General features: G+C 39.8%; 1 protein-coding gene across 1 annotated transcript in view; it reads left to right on the forward strand.

Moving 5' to 3' along the window:
• Positions 1 to 24,724, forward strand: part of lin9 (lin-9 DREAM MuvB core complex component) — a 57,280-nt gene extending 32,556 nt beyond the window's left edge. The window contains exons 9-15 of the mRNA XM_061986720.2: positions 4,469 to 4,597; positions 4,690 to 4,791; positions 5,725 to 5,805; positions 5,882 to 6,007; positions 6,067 to 6,249; positions 12,565 to 12,662; positions 23,906 to 24,724. Coding sequence (XP_061842704.1) covers positions 4,469 to 4,597; positions 4,690 to 4,791; positions 5,725 to 5,805; positions 5,882 to 6,007; positions 6,067 to 6,249; positions 12,565 to 12,662; positions 23,906 to 24,011 — 825 coding nt within the window. The 3' untranslated portion in view covers positions 24,012 to 24,724. The remainder of the gene's footprint in view (positions 1 to 4,468; positions 4,598 to 4,689; positions 4,792 to 5,724; positions 5,806 to 5,881; positions 6,008 to 6,066; positions 6,250 to 12,564; positions 12,663 to 23,905) is intronic.
• The last annotated feature ends 2,057 nt before the right edge of the window (positions 24,725 to 26,781 follow it).

A 26,781-nucleotide genomic window follows, 5' to 3' on the forward strand; every position in this document is an offset into this window, starting at 1 on the left:
ATAATACAAGCATGTTTAACACATATAGTTAATATTGTTAACAACTTAAAGGTGTTTAAAGATAATACAAGCATGTTTAACACATATAGTTAATATTATTAACAAGTTAAAGGTGTTTAAAGATAATACAAGCATGTTTAACACATATAGTTAATTTTGTTAACAAGTTAAAGGTGTTTAAAGATAATACAAGCATGTTTATCACATATAGTTAATATTGTTAATAAGTTAAAGGTGTTTAAAGATAATACAAGCATGTTTAACACATATAGATTCCTTTCTTTCATGAAGACAAGAATATAAGTTGGTGTGTTACCTGATTCTGATGACTCTCATTGATTGGACAGTGGTGCTGATAACGTCCGCATTTTCGAATGGAGGAAAAAAAAAGTTTTCCTTTCTATCCAATACCACATGAAAGTGGTTGGTTTTTGGCATCTTATTTGTCCAGCTTCCGTACTCCTTTGTATACACTTTACAAGAAATACATTGTCGTCAAACTCCGTAGCTTGCTAGCTTGTGCACGCCAGATTTCTGAGACTCTTATTTTGTTAGCGCAGGCAGGATGAAGCAGAGCTTTTATTGTGCAACTGTGCAGTCGGTCTTTGGAGTTTTGACGACAGGTACGGCGCCAGAGTCTGTTGAAATAAAGTGTTTCTCGCCTTCCAGTCGGTAATTTTATCTCAGAAGTCATCTCAGAAGACCCTCGGGTGCCGTGAATGTCAATCAAGTGACGTCATAGTGAAGATTTATGATCGCTCATTTGTAGGACTATTTTTTTAATGCCTGGCTGGCGATCGACTGACACACCCTCCGAGATCGACCGGTAGCTCGAGATCGACGTAATGAGCACCCCTGCAGTGCAGGCTAAACGTTTGGACACCTTCAATGCGTTTTCTTTATTTCCGTGACTATTTACATTGTAGATTGTCACTGAAGGCATCAAAACTATGAATGAACACATGTGGAGTTATGTACTTAACAAAAAAAGGTGAAATAACTGAAAACATGTTTTATATTCTAGTTTCTTCAAAAAAGCCACCCTTTGCTCTGATTACGTACTGTTTTGCACACTCTTGGCATTCTCTCCATGAGCTTCAAGAGGTAGTCACCTGAAAGGGGTTTTCACTTCTCAGGTGTCAGTTTTGATGCCTTCAGTCATGAAAATAAAGAAAACGCATTGAAATGCAAAGGTGTGTCCAAACCTTTGGCCTGTACTGTATATATTTAAGGTCTTTATAAGCCCTCCACACAGCTTTCACAAACACCTATAAACACTTACTATTAGGGTTGCTCAAAGAAATCGATTCACATCCAAATCCCGATTCTTATTTACCTGATTGATCATTGTCAACAAATAAATTCAAGAACAAATGTTTTTTGTTGTTGTTTTTTTTGGAATACTGTTTTAAGATATCTCCCTGCTTACTCCCTGCGCTGTACAGAATAGGCCAAAAGTTTGGACACACCTTCTCATTTCAATGAATTCTCTTTATTTTCATGACTATTTACATTGTAGATTTTTTTAATTTATTTTTTTATTTAGCCTTCATTTAACCAGGTAAAATCCCATTGAGATCAAAGATCTATTTTCCAAGGGAGACCTGGCCAAGAGGGCAGCAGCAAGGTTACATCAAAAACAGTAAACAACACATAAAACATCAAATTTACAACATTAAAACTTGCTCACACAGCACATGTGCATACAGACAAGGTAGACTGCAGTCCTTTCACAGAAGCTTTAAACTCATTTAATGTAACAAGGGTTTGAAGTTGAAGATTGGATTGTAGGTTATTCCAAGCCTTCGGTGCTGAAAACCTAAATGCTTTCTTGCCCAGTTCAGTTCTTACTTTGGGGGACGACAAATTGCAGAACATTCATTGAACGAAGATTGTGACTTCCTTGTTTCTTTGTTAAAAGACACGACAGATAAGATGGAGTGATACCCAGAATGGTTTTGTAGATGAACACATACCAATGATTGAGGCGTCCAGTTAACCATTGAGTATAACACACAATGGTGAGTAAGGGTTGTCACTGAATGCATCAAAACTATGACACCTGTGAAGTGAAAACCATTTCAGGTGACTACCTCTTGAAGCTCATCAGGAGAATGCCAAGAGTGTGCAAAGCAGTAATCAGAGCAAAGGGTGGCTATTTTGAAGAAACTAGAATATAAAACATGTTTTCAGTTATTTCACCTTTTTTTGTGAAGTACATAACTCCACATGTGTTCATTCATAGTTTTGATGCCTTCAGTGACAATCTACAAGTCATACTTGCCAACCCTCCCCAATTTTCCGGGATACTCCCGAAATTCAGCGCCTCTCCCGAAAACCTCCCGGGACAAATTTTCTCCCGAAAATCTCCCGAAATTCAGGCGGAGCTGGAGGCTACGCCCCCTCCAGCTCCATGCGGACCTGAGTGACGTGTTGACAGCCTGTTCACACGTCCGCTTTCCCACAATATAAACAGCTAATGATCGAGGGCGAGTTCTTGGTTTCTTATGTGGGTTTATTGTTAGGCAGTTTCATTTAGTCCATGGTTCTCGCCCGGAAAAGGGTGGAGTGCCATCTCCGGGTTGGGGAGGAGATCTTGCCCCAAGTGGAGGAGTTCAAGTACCTTGGAGTCTTGTTCACGAGTGAGGGAAGAGTGGATGGTGAGATCGACAGGCGGATCGGTGCAGCGTCTTCAGTAATGCGGACGCTGTATCGATCCGTTGTGGTGAAGAAGGAGCTGAGCCGGAAGGCAAAGCTCTCAATTTACCGGTCGATCTACGTTCCCATCCTCACCTATGGTCATGAGCTTTGGGTTATGACCGAAAGGACAAGATCACGGGTACAAGCGGCCGAAATGAGTTTCCTCCGCCGGGTGGCGGGGCTCTCCCTTAGAGATAGGGTGAGAAGCTCTGTCATCCGGGGGGAGCTCAAAGTAAAGCCGCTGCTCCTCCACATCGAGAGGAGCCAGATGAGGTGGTTCGGGCATCTGGTCAGGATGCCACCCGAGCGCCTCCCTAAGGAGGTGTTTAGGGCATGTCCGACCGGTAGGAGGCCACGAGGAAGACCCAGGACACGTTGGGAAGACTATGTCTCCCGGCTGGCCTGGGAACGCCTCGGTATCCCCCGGGAGGAACTGGACGAAGTGGCTGGGGAGAGGGAAGTCTGGGCTTCCCTGCTTAGGCTGCTGCCCCCGCGACCCGACCTCGGATAAGCGGAAGAAGATGGATGGAGTTTCATTAACGTCCTCCCAGCGCGGTAACAACACACAACAGCAGTCAAGTTTTCGTCTACCGTAAAGCAGTTCGTCTGCCGTAAACAGCAATGTTGTGACACTTTTAAACAGGACAATACTACTGCCATCTACTGTACATGCATATGTGACCCACCCATAATGTGTCACATTTTTGTGTTGATTTATTTATTTTATTTTGTGGTTTGAATTCGTTTTTGGAGCTGTCATTACACATTTATCAGTATTCACATTGGTCAGTAGGAGGCAGTAGGGCGTTTCTTCCCAATTGAATGCTTTCACCTGCAGACCGGAAGTGTCTTGTCATTCTGATGAGCGCGACCAGTCTGTGAACAATTGAAACGTCCTGCGTGCTTTTTCCTCCTGTATAACAGGTTAGTTTTGGTGAATCAACTCACTGAATAATATCCATGTGATCTTTATAAGTTTAAGTACACATTCTGATGGTGGAGCCTAACTCTAAAGTGTTTGTGAGTTGTCGTTTGTATTTGTGAATGAATCCAGTGCACAGCTGCAGTAATCAATACAAAAAGGCGACGTGAGTACGCAATGTTTATATAGGAACTTCTGATCCTAATTCAGACTCCCAAATTAGAGCTCCCGTTTTCTTATTGATTTCATAATGTATATTTGTGTGTTCTGAAATAGTGACAGAGAATAGAACAAGGATGGACAATTCAACCCTTAACTCAACAATGAGTAGATGAGTGTTATGTGTGTGTATATGTGTAAATAAATGAACACTGAAATTCAAGTATTTCTTTTATTTATTTATATATATATATATATATATATATATATATATATATATATATATGGCTAGAATTCACTGAAAGTCAAGTATTTCTTATATATATATATCTTAACCACGCCCCCACCTCCCGAAATCGGAGGTCTCAAGGTTGGCAAGTATGCTACAATGTAAATAGTCATGGAAATAAAGAAAAGGTGTGTCCAAACCTTTGGCTTGTACTGTATGTCATACGTAGGCAGCCAAGAGGAGCTTACCGGTAATTTCAACATATTAACGGAAATTGGCACTCAAATCTCAGTGTAATCAAAGGTACTTGTTAGAATGGTAAAATTTGTGATGGCCTGAGACTGTAACAAGTGAACCATGAAGTGGCGAGGGAACACTGTAGTTTAGTGCTGTGCATACAGTATAAGTTCACATTATTAGACATGATTCCAATTGTGCACATTTTTTTTCCTTTCCAGAGCAATGAGCCCAATGAGACAATGCCTATTTCCGCCTTTGCCCAGAAGCACCGGGCAACACGCTACATACAGAATCTCATGACTCCACCCAGAGGGGCCTACCCGTCCGCTACCACCCCCGTCCTTATGGTACAGTACTTTTAGGACAGTGCTACGACTGTAAGTCACATTCTTAGGGTTGCACATGAGGATGATTTATAACCACACCTTTTCTTCAACAGGACCACGACCCTCTTATCAACCAATCTACGTGTAGGAGCAAGCTGCCGGGTGCAGACGGAGACACCCTGGGTGGATTTCCTGTCAAGTTCTTGGTCCAAGTGGTAAATGGCTATTTTGCAAATGGCATTCTGACATAGCTTCTGTCTCAGCACCAGCATCCTAACTAGAGATGTCCGATAATGGCTTTTTTGCCGATATTGTCCAACTCTTAATTACCGATTCCGATATAAACCGATACCGATATATACAGTGGTGGAATTAACACATTATTATGCCTCATTTTGTTGTGATGCCCCGCATGTAACAAGGTTTTCCAAAATAAATCACCTCAAGTTATGGAAAAAAATGCCAACATGGCACTGCCATATTTATTACTGAAGTCACAAAGTGCATTATTTTTTTTAACATGCCTCAAAACAGCAGTTTGGAATTTGGGACATGCTCTCCCTGAGAGAGCATGAGAAGGTTGAGGTGGGCGGGGTTGAGGTGGAGGGTGGGGGGGTAGAGGCTAGCGGGGGGTTTATATTGTAGCGTCCCGGAAGAGTGCTGCAAGGGGTTCTGGGTATTTGTTCTGTTGTGTTTATGTTGTGTTACGGTGCGGATGTTCTCCCGAAATGTGTTTGTCATTCTTGTTTGGTGTGGGTTCACAGTGTGGCGCATATTTGTGACAGTGTTAAAGTTGTTTATACGGCCACCCTCAGTGTGACCTGTATGGCTGTTGACCAAGTATGCATGGCATTCACTTGTGTATGTGAAAAGCCGTGGATATTATGTGACTGGGCCGGCACGCAAAGGCAGTGCCTTTTAAGGTTTATTGGCGCTCTGTACTTCTCCCTACGTCCGTGTACACAGCGGTGTTTTAAAAAGTCCTATATTTTACTTTTTGAAACCGATACCGATAATTTTGAAACCGATACCGATAATTTCCGATATTACATTTTAAAGCATTTATCGGCCGATAATATCGGCAGTCCGATATTATCGGACATCTCTAATCCTAACCCTTACATACTATCTTTTTGCACTTTTACCAGACAAGGTTGTCCAAAATCTTGATGGTCAAGAAAGAGCATATAAAGCACTTAAAAGAAATGAACTCAGAAGCAGAGAAGCTGGTACAGTGCAGATCTTGAAAGTATTATACCTTGACAATCGAGCCTATCTCTGACTGTGTGTGTGTGTTTGTTTTAGAAATCGTACTCTATGCCTATTGACCGTGACTTCCAGAAGCGCTACGCTACCACAGTTCTTGAACTGGAGCAGCTCAATAAAGATCTTAATAAAGTCCTCCATGAAGTTCAGAAGTTCTGTTGTGAGGTAAGTAACTGCTTAGAACACGCACGCGCTGTTGATGAACCATCATTTTGTCTTTTCAGCTCTCTCCAGATCAGGGCGTGCTTCCCGCTGACCATCCGCCTGACCTGCGGCGGCACTGTGAGGATGAAGCCCAGCAGATGCTGCAGCTTAGCGACTCCTTCAAGGACGCGCCGCAGAGCGTGCCCAATTCCGGTCTCACACACCTTGTTTCCCGTCTCACAGCGCTGCTGCTACAAATCAAGGTTAGTGCCACCATGGCCCGCAAACTAGGGGTGTCCCGATCGGATATTGGACATTATTATACAAAACCCAAAACCAGTGAAGTTGGCAAGTTTTGTAAATGGTAAATAAAAACAGAATACAATGATTTGCAAATCCTTTTCAACCTATATTCAATTAAATAGACTGCAAAGACAAGATACTTAACGTTCGAACTGGAAAGCTTTATTTTTTGCAAATATTAGCTCATTTGGAATTTTATGCCTGCAACATGTTTCAAAAAAGCTGGCACAAATGGCAAAAAAGACTGAGAAAGTTGAGGAATGCTCATCAAACACTTATTTTGAACATCCCACAGGTGAACGGGCTAATTGGGAACAGGTGGGTGCCATGATTGGGTATAAAAGCAGCTTCCATGAAATGCTCAGTCATTCACAAACACTTTGTCAACAAATGCCTATGCAAATTGTTTAAGAACAACATTTCTCAAGCAGCTATTGCAAGGAATTTAGGGATTTCACCATCTGCGGTCTGTAATATCATCAAAAGGTTCAGAGAATCTGGAGAAATCACTAGCAAGGCTGAAAACCAACATTGAATGCCCGTGACCTTGGATCCCTCAGGCATACTTGCCAACCTTGAGACCTCCCGATTTCGGGAGGTGGGGGGTGGAGGCGTGGTCGGGGGTGGGGCAGGGCGTGGTTGAGGGTGTGGTTAAGAGGGGAGGAGTATATTGCCAGCTAGAATTCACCAAGTCAAGTATTTACCATACCATACCATACCAACTTTATTTATAAAACCCTTTAAAAACAAGCACAGTTGAAAAACAAAGGGCTGTACACCACAAGGAAATAGAGGCAAAGGACAGACTAAAAAATAACATTTAAAACAGAAATAAAAATACACAATTAAAAAGCAAATATAAATTACCCTAAGAACAGTTTGTTAGATAAAAACAGTTTAAAAGTTAAAAACAGTTCAAAAAGTTAAAAGCTAAAAACAGTTCAAAGTCTCATGCTGGGTTAAAAGCCAGTGAATAAAAATGGGTTTTAAGAAGGGTCTTGAAAATATTTCATACATATATATATATATATATATATATATATATATATATATATATATATATATATATATATATATATATATATATATATATATATATATCTACATCCTGAAAATATGCAAACAAAACTGTTTAGATAATTGATACTTCAAATTTGCATAAATAAATATTAAGGATTATAACATAACTTGGCTTCTGAGAGCTTCAAAATGTAATGAATAAAATGCTAAAGTTGTTGATAAACAAGCAATTATTTTAATAATTAAATATGGTCATTTTAAATGAATTATGATAATTTAAAATTAATTATTTCAAATTTATTTTAATGTATAATTCTAATGCCTGGTTGTAATATGGAGTCAGAAAAAATACAATAAAATACAATTAATTTTGATGTTTTTAGCAAAATATAGTAAAAATGTATTTAGTATTTTTTTTAAATTATTAATAAATATATTTATTTTTAGGTAAGATAAACATAATAATACAATTTATCTCTAGTCAGGATGATTTAGTTCTTGTCACCCTGTTGTCCTCCCGTTGTGAAAAAAGGCTGCCCTCACCCAGGTTCGCAGGGAGCTGGAGGGGGCGTGGCTTCCAGCTCCGGCTGAAAATCGGAAGATTTTCGGGAGAATATTTGTCCCGGGAGGTTTTCGGGAGAAGCGCTGAATTTCGGGAGTCTCCCGGAAAATTCGGGAGGGTTGGCAAGTATGCCCTCAGGCGTTACTGCATGAAAAAGCAACATCCGTGTGTAAAGGATATCACCACATGGGCTCAGGAACACTTCAGAAAACCACTGTCAGTAACTACAGTTGGTCGCTACATCTGTAAGTGCGAGTTAAAACTCTACTATGCAAAGCGAAAGCCATTTATCAACAACACCCAGAAACGCCGCCGGCTTTGCTGGGCCCGAGCTCATCTAAGATGGACTGATGCAAAGTGGAAACGTGTTCTGTGGTAGGACGAGTCCACATTTCAAATTGTTTTTGGAAACTGTGGTTTTGGGTTTTGTACAAAAGGTAAACATAGTAGGATGTATTATATGAGGCAAAAGAGTATTAGAAAGTATCCACTAACAAACGTCTCGAGATCATTAACTCTTAGCCCCTGAGTGCGTTTATTCAGTAGTAGAATTAAATGAACGTATTCCTAGTCATACACAATATTTGGCTTGGTGGGCGGTGGCGGCAACACTAGCTTACACACACAGTATGCATGAACATATGTTGAAGAGGTTCATTTATCCTACTGATGTGTATTTATCAATGGTTGATTTATATAGGCTAGTAAGGTAAAGTTTTGTACCTTACAAGTTTCAGCTACCTTGCTTCTGCAGCCTTCATCAGAGGTGTCACGTACAAAACTTTACCTTACTAGCCTATATAAATCAACCATTTATAAATATGCATGAACATAGCCTTGCTAGTCCTGATTCGCTAGTGTAGGGGTCGGCAACCTTTACCAGTCAAAGAGCCATTTTGACCAGTTTCACAAATTATAGAAAACAATGGGAGCCGCAAAATTTTTTTGAAATTTTAAATGAAATAACACTGCATACAATGTTTTATTTTTGCTTTGTGCTATGTATAAACCAGGGGTCTCAGACACGCTGCCCTCACCTTCATATGGCATTTGAAAGCTGGTTCGGCACGCGGGTTTTAAATGAATGGCGCTTGTCAGCGTTATGCGTGCCGTGACGGTACAGCATATAGCACCCACTACAACCGGCGTGCCTGATCAGCCACACGTTGTATGGTGTTTCCGCTTGCTCACGTAGGTGACAGCAAGGCATACTTGGTCAACAACCACACAGGTTACACTGACGGTGGCGGTATAAAAAAAAACTATAACACTCTTACTAATAATGCGCCACACTGTGAACCCACACCAAACAAGAATGACAAACACATTTCGGGAGAACATCTGCACAGTAACACAACATAAACACAACAGGACATATACCCAGAATCCCATGCAGCCCTAACTCTTCCGGGATACATTATACACCCCCGCTACCAAACCCCGCCCACCTCAACCGACGCACAAAGGGGGTTGGGGGAGTTGATGTGTGAGGGAGCGGGGTTTGGGTGGGTGCAGGGGTGTATAATGTAGCCCGGAAGAGTCAGGGCTGCATGGGATTCTGGGTGTTTGTTCTGTTGTGTTTATGTTGTGTTAAGGTGCAGATGTTCTCCCGAAATGTGTTTGTCATTCTTGTTTGGTTTTGGTTCAAAGTGTGGCGCATTATTAGTAAGAGTGTTAAAGTTGTTTTATATGGCCACCGTCAGTGTAACCTGTGTGGCTGTTGACAAAGTATGCCTTGCTGTCACCTACGTGTGCCAGCAGACGATGTATATTGTATAACAAGTGTTGGGCTGGCACGCTGTTAATACAGATTGTAGAGAGCGCCAAATGTTGTACCATCATGGCACGCCCTTAGTATAGCTGTAAGGGTGAAAATCGGTGAATATTAATCCCGGGAGTTTTCTGCGAGAGGCACTGAAATCCGGAAGTCTCACGGGAAAATTGGGGGGTTCAGCAAGTAAGCTGCTGAGCCGCATCAGAGTGGTCAAAGAGCCGCATGCGGCTCCGGAGCCGCGGGTTGCCGACCCCTGCGCTAGTGAGAGCACCGCTAAGTAACAACATTTAGGAAGAAAAAGTACCTGTGTGAAAATATTTGAGCAACACAAGCCCATCAACCTGGACTAACTCGCAAGAATGCCGAGTTTGTTGGAAAGTCATACAAACAAAAAAGCCAAAACAGACACCCTGACCTAGTTGGTCAAACTGAGGGGACAAAACTACTTCAAGATGTTTAATAGTCTATTGAAGTACAAGATTTGCTAACAGAGATTGAGAGTATTTTAATGATACTTGTTTAGGATGAATAAAAGTTCTTGACATTTCAATTACAATGCTTAAAAAAAATGACTAAAATAAGTATATTGCTTTTGAAAGGGTTACTTGCATTATTATTGTTATATGATGTCAGATAATTACATTTATGCTTAATTTGGTCTCAAAATAATGCTGACAATAAGAATAGAATAGAATGGACTTCGTCATTATATTTGCATATAACGAGATTAAGGACTCCAATTTAAGGTGCGGTAGTAGGAACAAATATGGGGTAAAAACAAATTACACAACAGGTAACAAAGAAAAAACTAACAATTGAAATAAACAGACTAGGGATGTCCCGATCCAGGTTTTTGCACTTCCGATCCGATACCGATATTGTTTTTGCACTTCCGATACTGACCGATACTGGCCTATCCGAGCATGTATTAAAGTTTAAAGTTTTTTAGCCTACTTAGTTGTCAGAATCATGTTGAAAAGGGTTTTAGTACTCTTGATAACAACTAGCCAGCTGAATTAGGGGAGTTTGAATAATACACAATGGTTGGTAACAAGAAACTGACCTGTTTATTCAAGGATAAACACAAAATAGACAAAATTATACATGACAAACAGAAATGGCATCATTGAACTAGGGCTGGGCGATATGGCCTTTTTTTAATATTGCGATATTTTAAGGCCATATTGCGATACACGATATATATCTGGATATTTTGCCTTAGCCTTGAATGAACACTTGATGCATATAATCACAGCAGTATGATGATTCTATGTGTTTTGATACATTGAGATTTTTATTAGTAGGTTGCACAGTGAAGTACATATTCCGTACAATTAACCACTAAATGGTAACACCCCAATAAGTTTTTCAACTTGTTTAAGTCGGGGTCCACTTAAATTGATTCATGATACAGATATATACAATCAGATATATACTATCATCATAATACAGTCATCACACAAGATCATCACTTTGAATTATTTACATTATTTATATTCCAGGGTGTGGAGGGGGGCGCTGATGTAAGTGTCAAAAAGACAGCCAAAAGAGTTTGATATGAGAATAAATCTAAAGTTAAAACATAGGGTAGAAATGCACCCATTTGCAGGAAATGTAGTCTTGATTTTCAAAATGTTCTTTCAAGGCTTGCATGTCTACATTAAAACATTCTTCTTCATACTGCATTAATATATGCTACTTTTAAACTTTCATGCAGAGAAGGAAATCACAACTAAAAAAATCACTAATTCTTTCATACGGTGTTGATGTGGAAATGTTTGCTTCGCCATTTTGATGGTGTGGACGTGTGGCACCGAACGGAGATAAGCGTCTCGACATACGTTACAATATTTGAGCAATGATGACGAAAACTGTTTTCTCTGTCGTGTCCGTGTGTCGAAAATTGTTATGCGCTTATTTTTTTTATTTGATTTTGTGCGTGGCATAGATTTGCCGTGCGCAGAGGACGTTTGAGCAGGCGCGCACCTTAGCGGCTGCGCTAGCATCACAGCTAACATTAGCCATGCTGCTACCTCTCTGCTGGGAGAGGACGTATACGTATGTGACGTATGACGTGACCGTATGTGACGTATGACGTGACAGTATGTGACGTGTGTAAGAAGTTGCGCTTGCTGTCTGTGAGAGGGAGACACAGGAAAGAGTGAGAAGAGCCTGTCGTGTAATGCCAGCAGCTACAAGCAACTGCGTGAGAATCTGTGGATGTGTTGAAGGTGTGCTGGAAAATGCGGAACGGAAATAGGGAGCAGCAGAAAAGTGGAACGTATTATTTAAATCTGTGCGTTGGAAAACACGGACCGGAGTTTTTTTTAAACTGGATCTGGAACATCCCTAAAACAGACTACTATCCAATAAAAATAATAAGCAATCCTGTACAATATACAAAACACTATAGAAATACAAAATACTGTACAATATACAGAACAAGACAAGAGTACCGGAGTAATAAATAACAATCAGTGTCGGACATATTGCACTCGAAGGGTAATGTTGCACAGTAGGGTATTAGAGTAGGATATTGTATAGGGGTGAATTATTATTATTTTAAGTTATATATAATATATACAGTATATATATAATATTGTTTATCTGCAGTAACTTATGTGACAATATATTGTCCAGCAAAATGTGTTATTGGGCCAGGCCTGTTTCTGCCTCACAATGGCGTACACTTCAATTTTGTCATTAAATCACAACTTTGTAATTAGATAGTATACCTTTTTTTTTTTTTTTTTTTAAGAAGGGGAAACAATGCCCTCTGCTGCATTTAGTGGTGAACTGTCACCCTATCCTACTCTACAAAAATAACTGAACTCGCCATATTAGTTATACTTTCAATCTAATGTACCTGTACACACTCCCAGCACTCCATCCAATACCTTTCCTTGTCTTGATTTCCAGTGTCTGGCAGACGGAGGAGACCTGAATTCATTTGAGTTCAAATCTCTCACGGACTCCCTCAATGACATCAAAAAATCCATTGATCCATCCAACCTCAGGTAGCTCTTACAATCAATACGTGTCCTTTCATTAAATTAGTCCGATTTCTCAAATAGTCCGGCTCTAAATAAACATCCTACGACCCATGTAAATACCTTAATCCGATCATGTTCGGTTTTTTAAGAAGTCTGACTAACACACCTGGAGTTTGCGAGAGGAGACCCTTTGTATCGCGCATGCCCCAAGTCTCGACGCGCGGGAATTAACCCGGAAGCAGATACCATTTATTAAAAAGGTAGGCAACAATTATAATGAAGTAGACTGTTTATTGGCTTCACAAATTAAAAGAACAGAACATTTTCAAGTGCATCGATGGTAGAAAAAAAAAATGGAGATCTATTGAAAAAGGTAGCTAAGGAAATGTAGAATGCCGGCTTTTAATTCAGACTCCCAGACAAAGTACGAGTGAGATAGAAGAGAATAAAGCAGGTATATACAGGTAAAAGCCAGTAAATTAGAATATTTTGAAAAACTTGATTTATTTCAATAATTGCATTCAAAAGGTGTAACTTGTACATTATATTTATTCATTGCACACAGACTGATGCATTCAAATGTTTATTTCATTTAATTTTGATGATTTGAAGTGGCAACAAATGAAAATCCAAAATTCCGTGTGTCACAAAATTAGAATATTACTTAAGGCTAATACAAAAAAGGGATTTTTAGAAATGTTGGCCAACTGAAAAGTATGAAAATGAAAAATATGAGCATGTACAATACTCAATACTTGGTTGGAGCTCCTTTTGCCTCAATTACTGCGTTAATGCGGCGTGGCATGGAGTCGATGAGTTTCTGGCACTGCTCAGGTGTTATGAGAGCCCAGGTTGCTCTGATAGTGGCCTTCAACTCTTCTGCGTTTTTGGGTCTGGCATTCTGCATCTTCCTTTTCACAATACCCCACAGATTTTCTATGGGGCTAAGGTCAGGGGAGTTGGCGGGCCAATTTAGAACAGAAATACCATGGTCCGTAAACCAGGCACGGGTAGATTTTGCGCTGTGTGCAGGCGCCAAGTCCTGTTGGAACTTGAAATCTCCATCTCCATAGAGCAGGTCAGCAGCAGGAAGCATGAAGTGCTCTAAAACTTGCTGGTAGACGGCTGCATTGACCCTGGATCTCAGGAAACAGAGTGGACCGACACCAGCAGATGACATGGCACCCCAAACCATCACCCAACCATGCAAATTTTGCATTTCCTTTGGAAATCGAGGTCCCAGAGTCTGGAGGAAGACAGGAGAGGCACAGGATCCACGTTGCCTGAAGTCTAGTGTAAAGTTTCCACCATCAGTGATGGTTTGGGGTGCCATGTCATCTGCTGGTGTCGGTCCACTCTGTTTCCTGAGATCCAGGGTCAACGCAGCCGTCTACCAGCAAGTTTTAGAGCACTTCATGCTTCCTGCTGCTGACCTGCTCTATGGAGATGGAGATTTCAAGTTCCAACAGGACTTGGCGCCTGCACACAGCGCAAAATCTACCCGTGCCTGGTTTACGGACCATGGTATTTCTGTTCTAAATTGGCCCGCCAACTCCCCTGACCTTAGCCCCATAGAAAATCTGTGGGGTATTGTGAAAAGGAAGATGCAGAATGCCAGACCCAAAATCGCAGAAGAGTTGAAGGCCACTATCAGAGCAACCTGGGCTCTCATAACACCTGAGCAGTGCCAGAAACTCATCGACTCCATGCCACGCCGCATTAACGCAGTAATTGAGGCAAAAGGAGCTCCAACCAAGTATTGAGTATTGTACATGCTCATATTTTTCATTTTCATACTTTTCAGTTGGCCAACATTTCTAAAAATCCCTTTTTTGTATTAGCCTTAAGTAATATTCTAATTTTGTGACACACGGAATTTTGGATTTTCATTTGTTGCCACTTCAAATCATCAAAATTAAATGAAATAAACATTTGAATGCATCAGTCTGTGTGCAATGAATAAATATAATGTACAAGTTACACCTTTTGAATGCAATTACTGAAATAAATCAAGTTTTTCAAAATATTCTAATTTACTGGCTTTTACCTGTACTGTATATTACAAGGCAAATACTAAAGTGTATACAAACCTCTACTCGCTGCATTTGTACACTCCCAACTGATTAACAATAACTCTGTATTCCACACTACTTTCAAGGTAGTCCAGAACAATAGCAACCTTCATTTTGAACAACAGTCTTTTCCTTTGGATTTAAAGCTCCCTTCATCAATCTACAGAGCATTATGAATGTACTCCCGAGACATTCAAATATTTTGTTTTCAGGATTCTCCCTCCGAACATTCCTTCGAAACAACTCTCTCGCCGGTCTTTCTTTGCTTCGGACCTGCATCCGCTCCGATACATTTTTTGGTAGCGTCATGTTCGTAGCGCAATTATAAAGATATTTTGTTGGTGCTGTCTACTATTTGACGTACAAAAGATTTAAAGTTAGTATTATTTGTGGATGATACAACTGCGTTTTGTTCAGGAGAGAACCCACAGAAGATAATACAAATAATAACAGAAGAAATGAACAAATTAAAAAGATGGTTTGACAAAAACAGACTATCTTTGAATCTCTAAAATAATGCTATTTGGTGACAGTAGAAGAGAAAGTCAAACACAAATACAAATAGATGTACCGTATTTTCCGCACCATAAGGCGCCCTGGGTTATAAGCCGCGCCTTCAATGAACGGCATATTTCAAAACGTTGTCCACCTATAAGCCGCCCGGTGTTGTAAGCCGCATCTGACTGCGCTAAAGGAATGTCAAAAAAACAGTCAGATAGGTCAGTCAAACTTTAATAATATATTAAAAACCAGCGTTCTAACAACTCTGTTCACTCCCAAAATGTACGCAAATGTGCAATCACAAACATACGTATATCAACATGGACAGAGCTGCGTGAAAAAAGCCACCCGGCCTCTTCGCGTAAACTTAAACTTACCTTAACCACTCGCTCATCTTTTCTTCATCCATCCCTTCGAGTTAGCTTTTATGATGACGCCGGCTGGAAAGGTCTCTTTTGGCAAGGTCTTCCTTTTGAATATCACCATGGGTGGAAGTTTCTGGCCTTTAGCATGGCAAGCTAGAACCACAGTGAAGGATGACTTCTCATTCCCTGTGGTGCGAATATTCACCGTACGTGCTCCCGTTGTATCCACAGTGCGGTTCACAGGAATATCAGTTGCTGTGAAATAGTAATCCGTGTGCGGATGGAGAGATTGCGTCTTTTCATGAACCGGATCCCGGTCGCTTAGTAGGAGCCATTTTGTGGTCTTTACAGATGTAAACACACAAAGGAAATGAAACGTACGGTGATATCCGCGCGCTTTTTCTTCTTCTACGCGGGCGGGTGGTTGCTTACAGTAGAAGAAGAAGCGCTTCCTGTTCTATGGGGGCGTGTGCTTACCTTGGCGGTTGCTTGCGTAGAAGAAGAAGCGCTTCCTGTTCTACCGGGAAAAAAGATGGCGGCTGTTTACCGAAGTTGCGAGACCGAAACTTTATGAAAATGAATCTTAATATGTATCCATATATAAAGCGCACCGGGTTATAAGGCGCACTGTCAGCTTTTGAGAAAATTTGTGGTTTTTAGGTGCGCCTTATAGTGCGGAAAATACGGTAATAGAAATTGAAAGAGTAAATGAAACCAAATGTCTAGGTATAATGATTGATGATAAATTGAAGTGGAAATCTCATGTAAAAAAATATACAACATAAAGTAGCAAGAAACACGTCAATAATGAATAAAGCAAAACATGTTCTAGACCAAAACTCACTTCATATTCTCTACTGCTCACTAGTGTTACATATCTGAGTTATTGTGTAGAAATATGGGGAAATAACTACAAATGTACACTTCATTCACTAACTGTGTTACAAAAAAGATCAGTTAGAATAATACACAATGTTGGATATAGATAACACTTTATTTATTGAATCAAAAATACTGAAATTCCACGACATAGTGAATTTGCAAACAGCTAAAATGATACACAAAGCAAACTATAACCTGCTAGCCAAGAATATACAATTCTTCTCAAAAAAAGAGGAGAAATATAATCTTAGAGAAAAATGTAGTTTAAAACATTTATACGCACGTACAACACTTAAGACCTTCAGTATATCAGTATGTGGAATTAAATGATGGAATGGATTAAGCAAAGCAATCAAACAATGTACTAATATGATCCACTTCAAGAAACTCTTCAAAGTGTTTACAAAGTACAAAGAAGAAGAACCATAATAAACATTATGAATTTATTTCATCCATCCACTCTTTTTTTTCAAAATAATCTTACTCATCTCACCCTATGAAATGTAACTTACTTCACCAAGTATTACTTATTTATTTTTATTGTGATTACTTATGGAATATATTGTGAATAAATTGAGAACAGGAAGTGAACAAAGGTTTTAGCAACTGTCATGTAAAAGAAAATGGGTAGGATTAAATAAGCTCCGCTTCTTCCTACTCCTTTTTGAACATATTGAAAAGAGAAACTGGAAATTGTGATGTTGTATGCATGCATGTTCCAAATAAACTCAAACATTAGAGACGTAATATTTGTAATTTGTGCCAATATTACAGCTGACATCGCATACAACAGAGCTAGGCTGGTAACTTGTAAGGAGGCTAGTGTGACGTCAAAGGTCAACTGGAAAAGCAATATGTTAATTCGCGCTAAAAGGAAATAAGCGCCCCCTAGTGTACGGGAGACACAATCGCATTTAGAGTGTGTGCATGGACACTTGGACTTCACATGTAGGTTTGAAAATACAAAAAAATTGACTACTGTATTTTCCGGACTATAAGGTGCTCCTTATAACCCGGTGCGCCTAATGTAAGGAATACGTTTGGTTGAGCTTACCCACCTCAAAGCTATTTTATATTGGCACATGGTGTGATAAGTATGACCAGTAGATGGCAGTCACACATAAGAGATAAGTGTAGACTGCAATTAGACTCAAGTAAACAACACCAACATTTTATATGTTCCATTGAAAATATAGAACGTTACACACGGCGCTCAAAAATCTATCAAAATGTTTTAGTGCGACTTTGGTAAGCTATGAAGCTGCACCGCTTGATGTGCTTCGACACACGAGTATTATTATGGTGTGTGTATAAGGTAAGACATATTATCTGACGTTTTGTTTCGCAATATTATGCAAAATCAACTTTTATTACCTTCTGGTACGTGCTGATCTGTATTTGGGGTCTGCATAAATGCTGGAAAATTGCACACGTCCGCCTTTGTAGTCCGCGCCATTTCAAATATAAAGTAGTGTAAAGTTCTTACTTATATCTGTCAGTAAACTTGCCGTGAAAGTGCTAAAACATACCGGTGTAGTGAGTTAACGTTATTCACCCAAGGAATTTTAGTTATTAGAGAGGGACGCTTTTTCACGGGACACATTTCCGGTGTTGTTGTTTCCGGATGAGGAGATGCTGCTCTGTTATTGATTGAAGTAAAGTGTGAATCGTGATCGTAACTGCACTACCACAGTTACGATGCACAAACCAAGCGAGAAAATCCACATAAAGAAGGGTGTCCGACAATTTCGCCTAAACTGTTTACAGCTTGTTTGGAAGGCATATTTCGCTCTCTGGAGTGGGAGGATAAAGGAGTTGATATCAACGGAGACAAATTTAATCATCTGAGGTTTGCAGATGACATTGTTGTCTTGGGAGAGCAAATCAGTGAAGTGGAAGATATGCTTAAAGACCTTGCAAATGTTGTGCATTGAAAATGAATATGAAGAAAACAAAAGCTATGGCAAATTCCATGGTACCTCATGGACCTGTGACTGTTAATGGAAATTAAATTGATGAAGTTAATGAATATATCTATCTGGGGCAGAGATTTAGCCTGAAAGAAAAGAGTCAAGAAGAGGAGATAGGGAGAAGAATCAGATTGGGCTGGTCCCAATATGGAAAACTGAGCAACATCATGAGAGGAGAAATACCGTTAAGCCTAAAAAGAAAGGTCTTTAATCAATGCGTGTTACCAACTATGACATATGGAGCTGAAACCTGGGCATTGCATACCTGCCAACTACTCCGGTTTTCCCGTAATTCGTACGGTTTTCATCAACCTATTCCGGGTTACGGTTGCAGTGATAAAAAATACGGTTTTTCATTAATTTAAAAAAAAAAAAGGGTGAAAACTACGCGAATTGCACCTTGTGCAGACAAGATTTTTCGATCGGACACGGAGGAATTAGCGATGTAAAAGACCACGTTGGGACAAAAAAACACAAGTCTAATGCCGTTGCTAGCGATACAAGTGGAAAACTTTCAACGTTTTTCGTCGCCCAAACAGATTCTTTGGATGTGATAAATGCCGAAGTTTTATTTACGGAGGCAATAATTGAGCATGGATTTCCAATCGCACTGGCTGATCACATGGGACAGTTAAATGTTTGTAATGCAACCTTTAAAAATCATTGCGCGGTGATCGCGGTCCCAAAAATAAACTTTTCTTGCATGATAATGTCCAGAAAAATTCGCTTTATATTACTATAGAGTCCTCTTAACGATTGAGTTTGATGGTTTATCACAAACCTTAAATGAAAGAAGTCCTTTGTTCTCCTGCATCATGCGCTTTGGCCTTGCTTCGTGTTTGGTGCGCAATCCTGTCGGCTGTATTTCACAGCACGACATACTGTTAAAAGTGTTTATACTATTTATGCTTTCAAGTCCAAGTTGAAGAAATCTTGTTAAATGTTGACAGCATAACTACCAAAATACAGAAGTATGTCCTTAATATTTTTGCAGTGCTATTTCTGTTGAAAAGTTAAAATGATTACATTAGAGATGTGATGTGCCACTTTTCAAGTGTCTGATGGCTTAAATTAATTTTCATTAATTTTTCATATTTTGAATTCTTTTGAAAGGCTTACAAAAAAACTACATTTGAATTGTAATTCCATGCTATTGACAGGACTATTAATTTTAATGAAGTTAGCTTACCATGTTTACAGTATGATAATTGTGATAGAAATGTGAATTTTAGGCACAGAATATTTTTTACAATTGAACAAGGCAGTAGATTATACAAGCTCGGACAGAAAGTTGATAATGACACCAATTTTTTTTTTTTATGGAATTGTTTAGTACTGTTTTACCATTTGTTTACTGTAAAAAGTGTTTATACTGTTTATACTTTCAATGAACAAATTGAAGTCTTGTGAAAGGTTGACAGGATAACTGGCATTAACTGTCAAAATAATTTCAAACTATTGAAGTTAGCTTACAGAATAAACATGTCAATCAACCCATATGATTTTTGCTGTAATATTTTTGTTTTGAAAAGTCACTGTGACTGATAGAAAAGTGATGCTTTTAGCAACATTTTAACCTGTCTGAATGCAATCAATCATTTTGCGTCGGGGGGCGAAGGAACCGCCCACCAGGACTTTGTCCTGGACCTACCGGGGCCTGCGGCCCCTGGACCCTGGCTACTAGGTTTTTCTGATTTCAAAAGTTGGCAGGTATGACTTCCTATCAAGCCATTCCGAATGCCATGCGCGAGGCTATTTATAGCACCGCTGCCAAGCACGAGGCACCTGTTGCCATTGTTTCCAAACGAGCGAACGATCATGGAATCAGCCGGAGAAAAATCGCAAACGAGTCTTAAACCGAAAAGAAAACTGCAGTCATTCCGTGAAGAATATTCAAAAGCCTATCCGGGAATAATTATCCGTTCCAAAAAGGGTGAAAACTACGCGAATTGCACCTTGTGCAGACAAGATTTTCCGATCGGACACGGAGGAATTAGCGATGTAAAAGACCACGTTGGGACAAAAAAACACAAGTCTAATGCCGTTGCTAGCGATACAAGTGGAAAACTTTCAACGTTTTTCGTCGCCCAAACAGATTCTTTGGATGTGATAAATGCCGAAGTTTTATTTACGGAGGCAATAATTGAGCATGGACTTCCAATCACATGGGACAGTTATTTCGGAAAATGTTTCCCCGACTCGAAAATCGCCACAAAAATATGGATGTGGTCGAACCAAAACATCAAACATTATTCAGTGTCTTGGAACAGAATCCTCAAAAAGTATGGCCGATGTCATGAAGACGGAACCATTTAGCATGTCGACTGACGGCAGCACCGATTATGACGATGTAAAACTGTACCCCATTTGTGTTCGAAAGTCACTGTGACTGACAGAAAAGTGATGGTTTTAGCAACATTTTAACCTGTCTGAATGCTAATAATCATTTTGCGTTGGCCTGAACCCCCAACCACGACTTTGTCCTGGACCTACTGGGGCCTGCGGCCCCTGGACCCTGGCTACTAGGTTTTTCTGATTTCAAAAGTTGGCAGGTATGACATTGTCAAATAAAATGGAAAAGAAAATAGCAGCAGCACAACACAACATGGAAAGAAATATGCTCGGAATCACATATAAAGACAGAAAAACAAATGAATGGGTGAGAAAACAAACGCAAGTCCAAGACATTATGAGAACTATCAAATGAAGTAAGTGGAAGTGGGCTGGACATGTCAGTAGGAGAACAGTTAATAGATGGACTTCCCTAATGACATCATGGAGACCCATGGATGGGAGCAGAAATAGAGGAAGACAGAGAGTGAGATGGCGAGATGAAATAGACAAATATTGGGGAGCAGTGGCAGGGAGCAGCTAGAGATCGTTCACTATGGCAGAAACATGCTGAGGCTTTCGTCCAGCAGTGGACTGACAACAGCTCATACCTGCCAACTTTTGAAATCATAAAAACCTAGTAGCCAGGGTCCAGGGGCCGCAGGCCCCGGTAGGTCCAGGACAAAGTCCTGGTGGGGGGTTCAGGGGGGCGAACCCGACGCAAAATGATTATTAGCATTCAGACAGGTTAAAATGTTGCTAAAACCATCATTTTTCTATCAGTCACAGTGACTTTCGAACACAAATGGGGTACAGTTTTACATCGTCATAATCGGTGCTGCCGTCAGTCGACCTGCTAAATGGTTCCGTCTTCATGACATCGGCGATACTTTTTGAGGATTCTGTTCCAAGACACTGAATAATGTTTGATGTTTCGGTTCGACCACATCCATATTTTTTGGCGATTTTCGAGTCGGGAAACATTTTCCGAAATAACTGTCCCATGTGATTGGAAGTCCATGCTCAATTATTGCCTCCGTAAATAAAACTTCGGCATTTATCACATCCAAAGAATCTGTTTGGGCGACGAAAAACGTTGAAAGTTTTCCACTTGTATCGCTAGCAACGGCATTAGACTTGTGTTTTTTTGTCCCAACGTGGTCTTTTACATCGCTAATTCCTCCGTGTCCGATCGAAAAAATCTTGTCTGCACAAGGTGCAATCCGCGTAGTTTTCACCCTTTTTGGAACGGATAATTATTCCCGGATAGGCTTTTGAATATTCTTCACGGAATGACTGCAGTTTTCTTTTCGGTTTAAGACTCGTTTGCGATTTTTCTCCGGCTGATTCCATGATCGTTCGCTCGTTTGGAAACAATGGCAACTGGTGCCTCGTGCTTGGCAGCGGTGCTACAAATAGCCTCGCGCATGGCATTCGGAATGGCTCGATAGGAAGTTACGGGAAGCAGTGTCGATTGTCATTGTTGTTACGCGATTTCGTGAATAAAACTTAAAAAAAATATTTTTTTTTTAATGAATGAAAAACCTTATTTTTTATCACTGCAACCGTAACCCGGAATAGGTTGATGAAAACCGTACTAATTACGGGAAAACCGGAGTAGTTGGCAGGTATCACGGCTGATGATGATGAAAGTGCGAATGTCATTAAAACAGTTAGCTCCATCTTTTGACACTTCTTCCACTCCCGTCCTTGCACGCTACACCGCTACAACAAAGAAGACGCTGTCGAAGGTGAGCCACGTAAATAAGACTGCCCACAAAACGGCGCATCCTGAAGAGACAGTCAGAAAGTGACTTGAAGATGTGTAAAACATCATCTATGCAACATTTTGACCAAAAAAACACCATTACCGTATTTTCCGCACCATAAGGCGCCCTGGGTTATAAGCCGCGCCTTCAATGAACGGTATATTTCAAAACTTTGTCCACCTATAAGCCGCCCCGTGTTGTAAGCCGCATCTAACTGCGCTAAAGGAATGTCAAAAAAACAGTCAGATAGGTCAGTCAAACTTTAATAATATATTAAAAACCAGCGTTCTAACAACTCTGTTCACTCTCAAAATGTACGCAAATGTGCAATCACAAACATACGTATATCAACATGGACAGAGCTGCGTGAAAAAAGCCACCCGGCCTCTTCGCGTAAACTTACCTTAACCACTCGCTCATCTTTTCTTCATCCATCCCTTCGAGTTAGCTTTTATGATGACGCCGGCTGGAAAGGTCTCTTTTGGCAAGGTCTTCCTTTTGAATATCACCATGGGTGGAAGTTTCTGGCCATTAGCATGGCAAGCTAGAACCACAGTGAAGGATGACTTCTCATTCCCTGTGGTGCGAATATTCACCGTACGTGCTCCCGTTGTATCCACAGTGCGGTTCACAGGAATATTAGTTGCTGTGAAATAGTAATCCGTGTGCGGATGGAGAGATTGCGTCTTTTCATGAACCGGATACCTGTCGCTTAGTAGGAGCCATTTTGTGGTCTTTACAGATGTAAACACACAAAGGAAATGAAACGTACGGTGATATCCGCGCGCTTTTTCTTCTTCTACGCGGGCGGGTGGTTGCTTACAGTAGAAGAAGAAGCGCTTCCTGTTCTATGGGGGCGGGTGCTTACCTTGGCGGTTGCTTGCGTAGAAGAAGAAGCGCTTCCTGTTCTACCGGGAAAAAAGATGGCGGCTGTTTACCGAAGTTGCGAGACCGAAACTTTATGAAAATGAATCTTAATATTTATCCATATATAAAGCGCACCGGGTTATAAGGCGCACTGTCAGCTTTTGAGAAAATGTGTGGTTTTTAGGTGCGCCTTATAGTGCGGAAAATACGGTACATGTTATGTAGACCACAAGGAAGTCTTTTATATTTAGAAAAATAAATAAATAATATGACTCCTTTAATGCGCCCTATAATCTGGTGCACCTTTTATATGAAATAAGATTTTAAAAAATAGACCATTCATCTGCAGTGCACCTTATAATCCAGTGTGCCCTATGGTCCGGAAAATACGGTACTTGAGAAATCAGACTAATTTAGTGCCTGTCAACGTAGTGATTGATGCTCTCTGTGTTTATTTCATGCTTTTTTTTAAAAAGTGCTCACTCCCTCTGTCTGATACGGTGCTTCTAGCTGCTTCCAGAACAACGTGGAGATCCACGTGGCCCACATCCAGAGCGGCTTGAGTCAGCTGGGCAATCTGCATGCGTTTGCGGCCAACAACACCAACGCGGTGTGAGTGTGTCGTCTCCACGCCCCAGGTGCACGCAAACACACTGACAACACAAGTGTACACCATCCTTGTTTGGACGCTTCCATCCAATGAAATAGCTCAGTGGAAGGACTTCCTGAAACGTTTCACCTTCCAGTTTTAGCCTTTGAAATTGTTTGAAAATGCTTTTTGCCACCAAACTCACATCTCCAATAATTTGTTGCTTCCCACGTGCCAAACATTTGAGTCTTATAGTTGCTATTTATTTATTTCAATGCTTTGTGTGTAATGGTTATGCAAGTACGGTAGGTTCTTTGCTCTTCTTTTGGTGTTCCACTGACAGGAAAGCACAGTACAAGCTAAAAGAATGTTTTATAAGAGTGTTTATTGTAGATAATTGTACAATATCTGTCATTCAATGGTGTTGTGGTCAACATTTTTGGTGTATATTCAGAAATGGATTTTGTACATTTTTGTGTGCACTCAAAAAAAAAAAAAAAAGAAGAGACGTTGGTATTTTTATAAAGGACAATTCCTGGCTTTTTTAATCTCTTTTACTCTTCAACATGATCTTAGCATTTCGCATTTCTGCGACCACCACACTTAGCATCTGAAAAATATTTCATAGGGAATCTCCTTTTTTTTGTCTCAGTTTTGTAAAGTTATATATTAAGAGCAGGCAATTGTACATACATGTTTGTCTTTTTCTATTAAACCTAATATTGCAAAGCAGCGAGTCACCGAAGCTCTATGAACCGGGGTTTTTTTTTGTTAGCCTGTGGCACAATCGAAATATGTTAAACAAGAAAAGTACAAAAGCAGCAGCAAAAATGGGGAAAAAATAAGTTAAAATATAATAATAATTAAAGCTGCAAGCAGCGTTGGTCGGGCCCGCGTATTTGGCAGGTGCTAGTCCTAAGTGTCCCAATACTTTTGTCAAGTTGTAGTCCTAAGTGTCCCAATACATTTGTCCAGTGTAGGTGTCCCAATACTTTTGTCAAGTTTTAGTCCTAAGTGTCCCAATACTTTCGTCAAGTTGTAGTCCTAAGTGTCCCAATACTTTTGTCCAGACTACCAATACTTTTGTCAAGTTTTAGTCCCAAGTGGCCCAATACTTTTGTCAAGTTCTGTCCTAAGTGTCCCAATACTTTTGTGCAGTTGTAGTCCTAAGTGTCCCAATACTCAATTAAGCTCAATTAAAAAACTTTACTTAAGCCACATTCTTTTTTTCTTTTTTTTAGTACTGAACTCTTAACCCTCATTTGTAAAAAAAAAAAAATAATAACATGCTTATTATACAAACAATATTTGTACACCTTTAACACAGATTTTTATACTGTCTTCAGAGATTCAGTTTTTTTGGTGGTACTCGAAACCTTTCTGGGTACCTGCGAAAGGGTGTTCAGCATAGTTAGAAAAATAGTGACAGAGAATAGAACAAGGATGGACAATTCAACCCTTAACTCAACAATGAGTAGATGAGTGTTATGTGTGTGTATATATGTGTAAATAAATGAACACTGAAATTCAAGTATTTATTTTATTTATATATATATATATATATATATATATATATATATATATATATATATATATATATCATACTTGCCAACCCTCTCGGATTTTCCGGGAGACTCCCGAAATTCAGCGCCTCTCCCGAAAACCTCCCGGGACAAATTTTCTCCCGAAAATCTCCCGAAATTCAGGCGGAGCTGGAAGCCACGCCCCCTCCAGCTCCATGCGAACCTGAGTGACGTCAGGTGCGCAACACCACGTAAATCGTTGGCCAACCAAAAAGTAACCCCAGTACGCTATAGCCAACATTCACCAGGAGATGGCAACAGACAAACATAGATAACTCTATTACATTAATCCCCTTTTAGAAATGTATAGAAGTTACTCAAAATAAATAAACAACCCAACCAAAAAAATGCAGCAGCTCAATTAAAAAACTGTACTTAAGCCACATTCTTTTTTTCTTTTTTTTAGTACTGAACTCTTAACCCTCATTTGTAAAAAAAAAAAATAACATGCTTATTAAAATATAATAATAATTAAAGCTGCAAGCAGCGTTGGTCGGGCCCGCGTATTTGGCAGGTGCTAGTCCTAAGTGTCCCAATACTTTTGTCAAGTTGTAGTCCTAAGTGTCCCAATACATTTGTCCAGTGTAGGTGTCCCAATACTTTTGTCAAGTTTTAGTCCTAAGTGTCCCAATACTTTTGTCAAGTTGTAGTCCTAAGTGTCCCAATACTTTCGTCAAGTTGTAGTCCTAAGTGTCCCAATACTTTTGTCCAGACTACCAATACTTTTGTCAAGTTTTAGTCCCAAGTGGCCCAATACTTTTGTCAAGTTCTGTCCTAAGTGTCCCAACACTTTTGTGCAGTTGTAGTCCTAAGTGTCCCAATACTCAATTAAGCTCAATTAAAAAACTTTACTTAAGCCACATTCTTTTTTTCTTTTTTTTAGTACTGAACTCTTAACCCTCATTTGTAAAAAAAAAAAAAAATAACATGCTTATTATACAAACAATATTTGTACACCTTTAACACAGATTTTTATACTGTCTTCAGAGATTCAGTTTTTTTGGTGGTACTCGAAACCTTTCTGGGTACCTGCGAATGGGTGTTCAGCATAGTTAGAAAAATAGTGACAGAGAATAGAACAAGGATGGACAATTCAACCCTTAACTCAACAATGAGTAGATGAGTGTTATGTGTGTGTATATATGTGTAAATAAATGAACACTGAAATTCAAGTATTTATTTTATTTATATATATATATATATATATATATATA

This window comes from Nerophis lumbriciformis, linkage group LG26 (assembly GCF_033978685.3).
Source record: "Nerophis lumbriciformis linkage group LG26, RoL_Nlum_v2.1, whole genome shotgun sequence".
Classification (NCBI taxonomy): Eukaryota; Metazoa; Chordata; class Actinopteri; order Syngnathiformes; family Syngnathidae; genus Nerophis; species Nerophis lumbriciformis.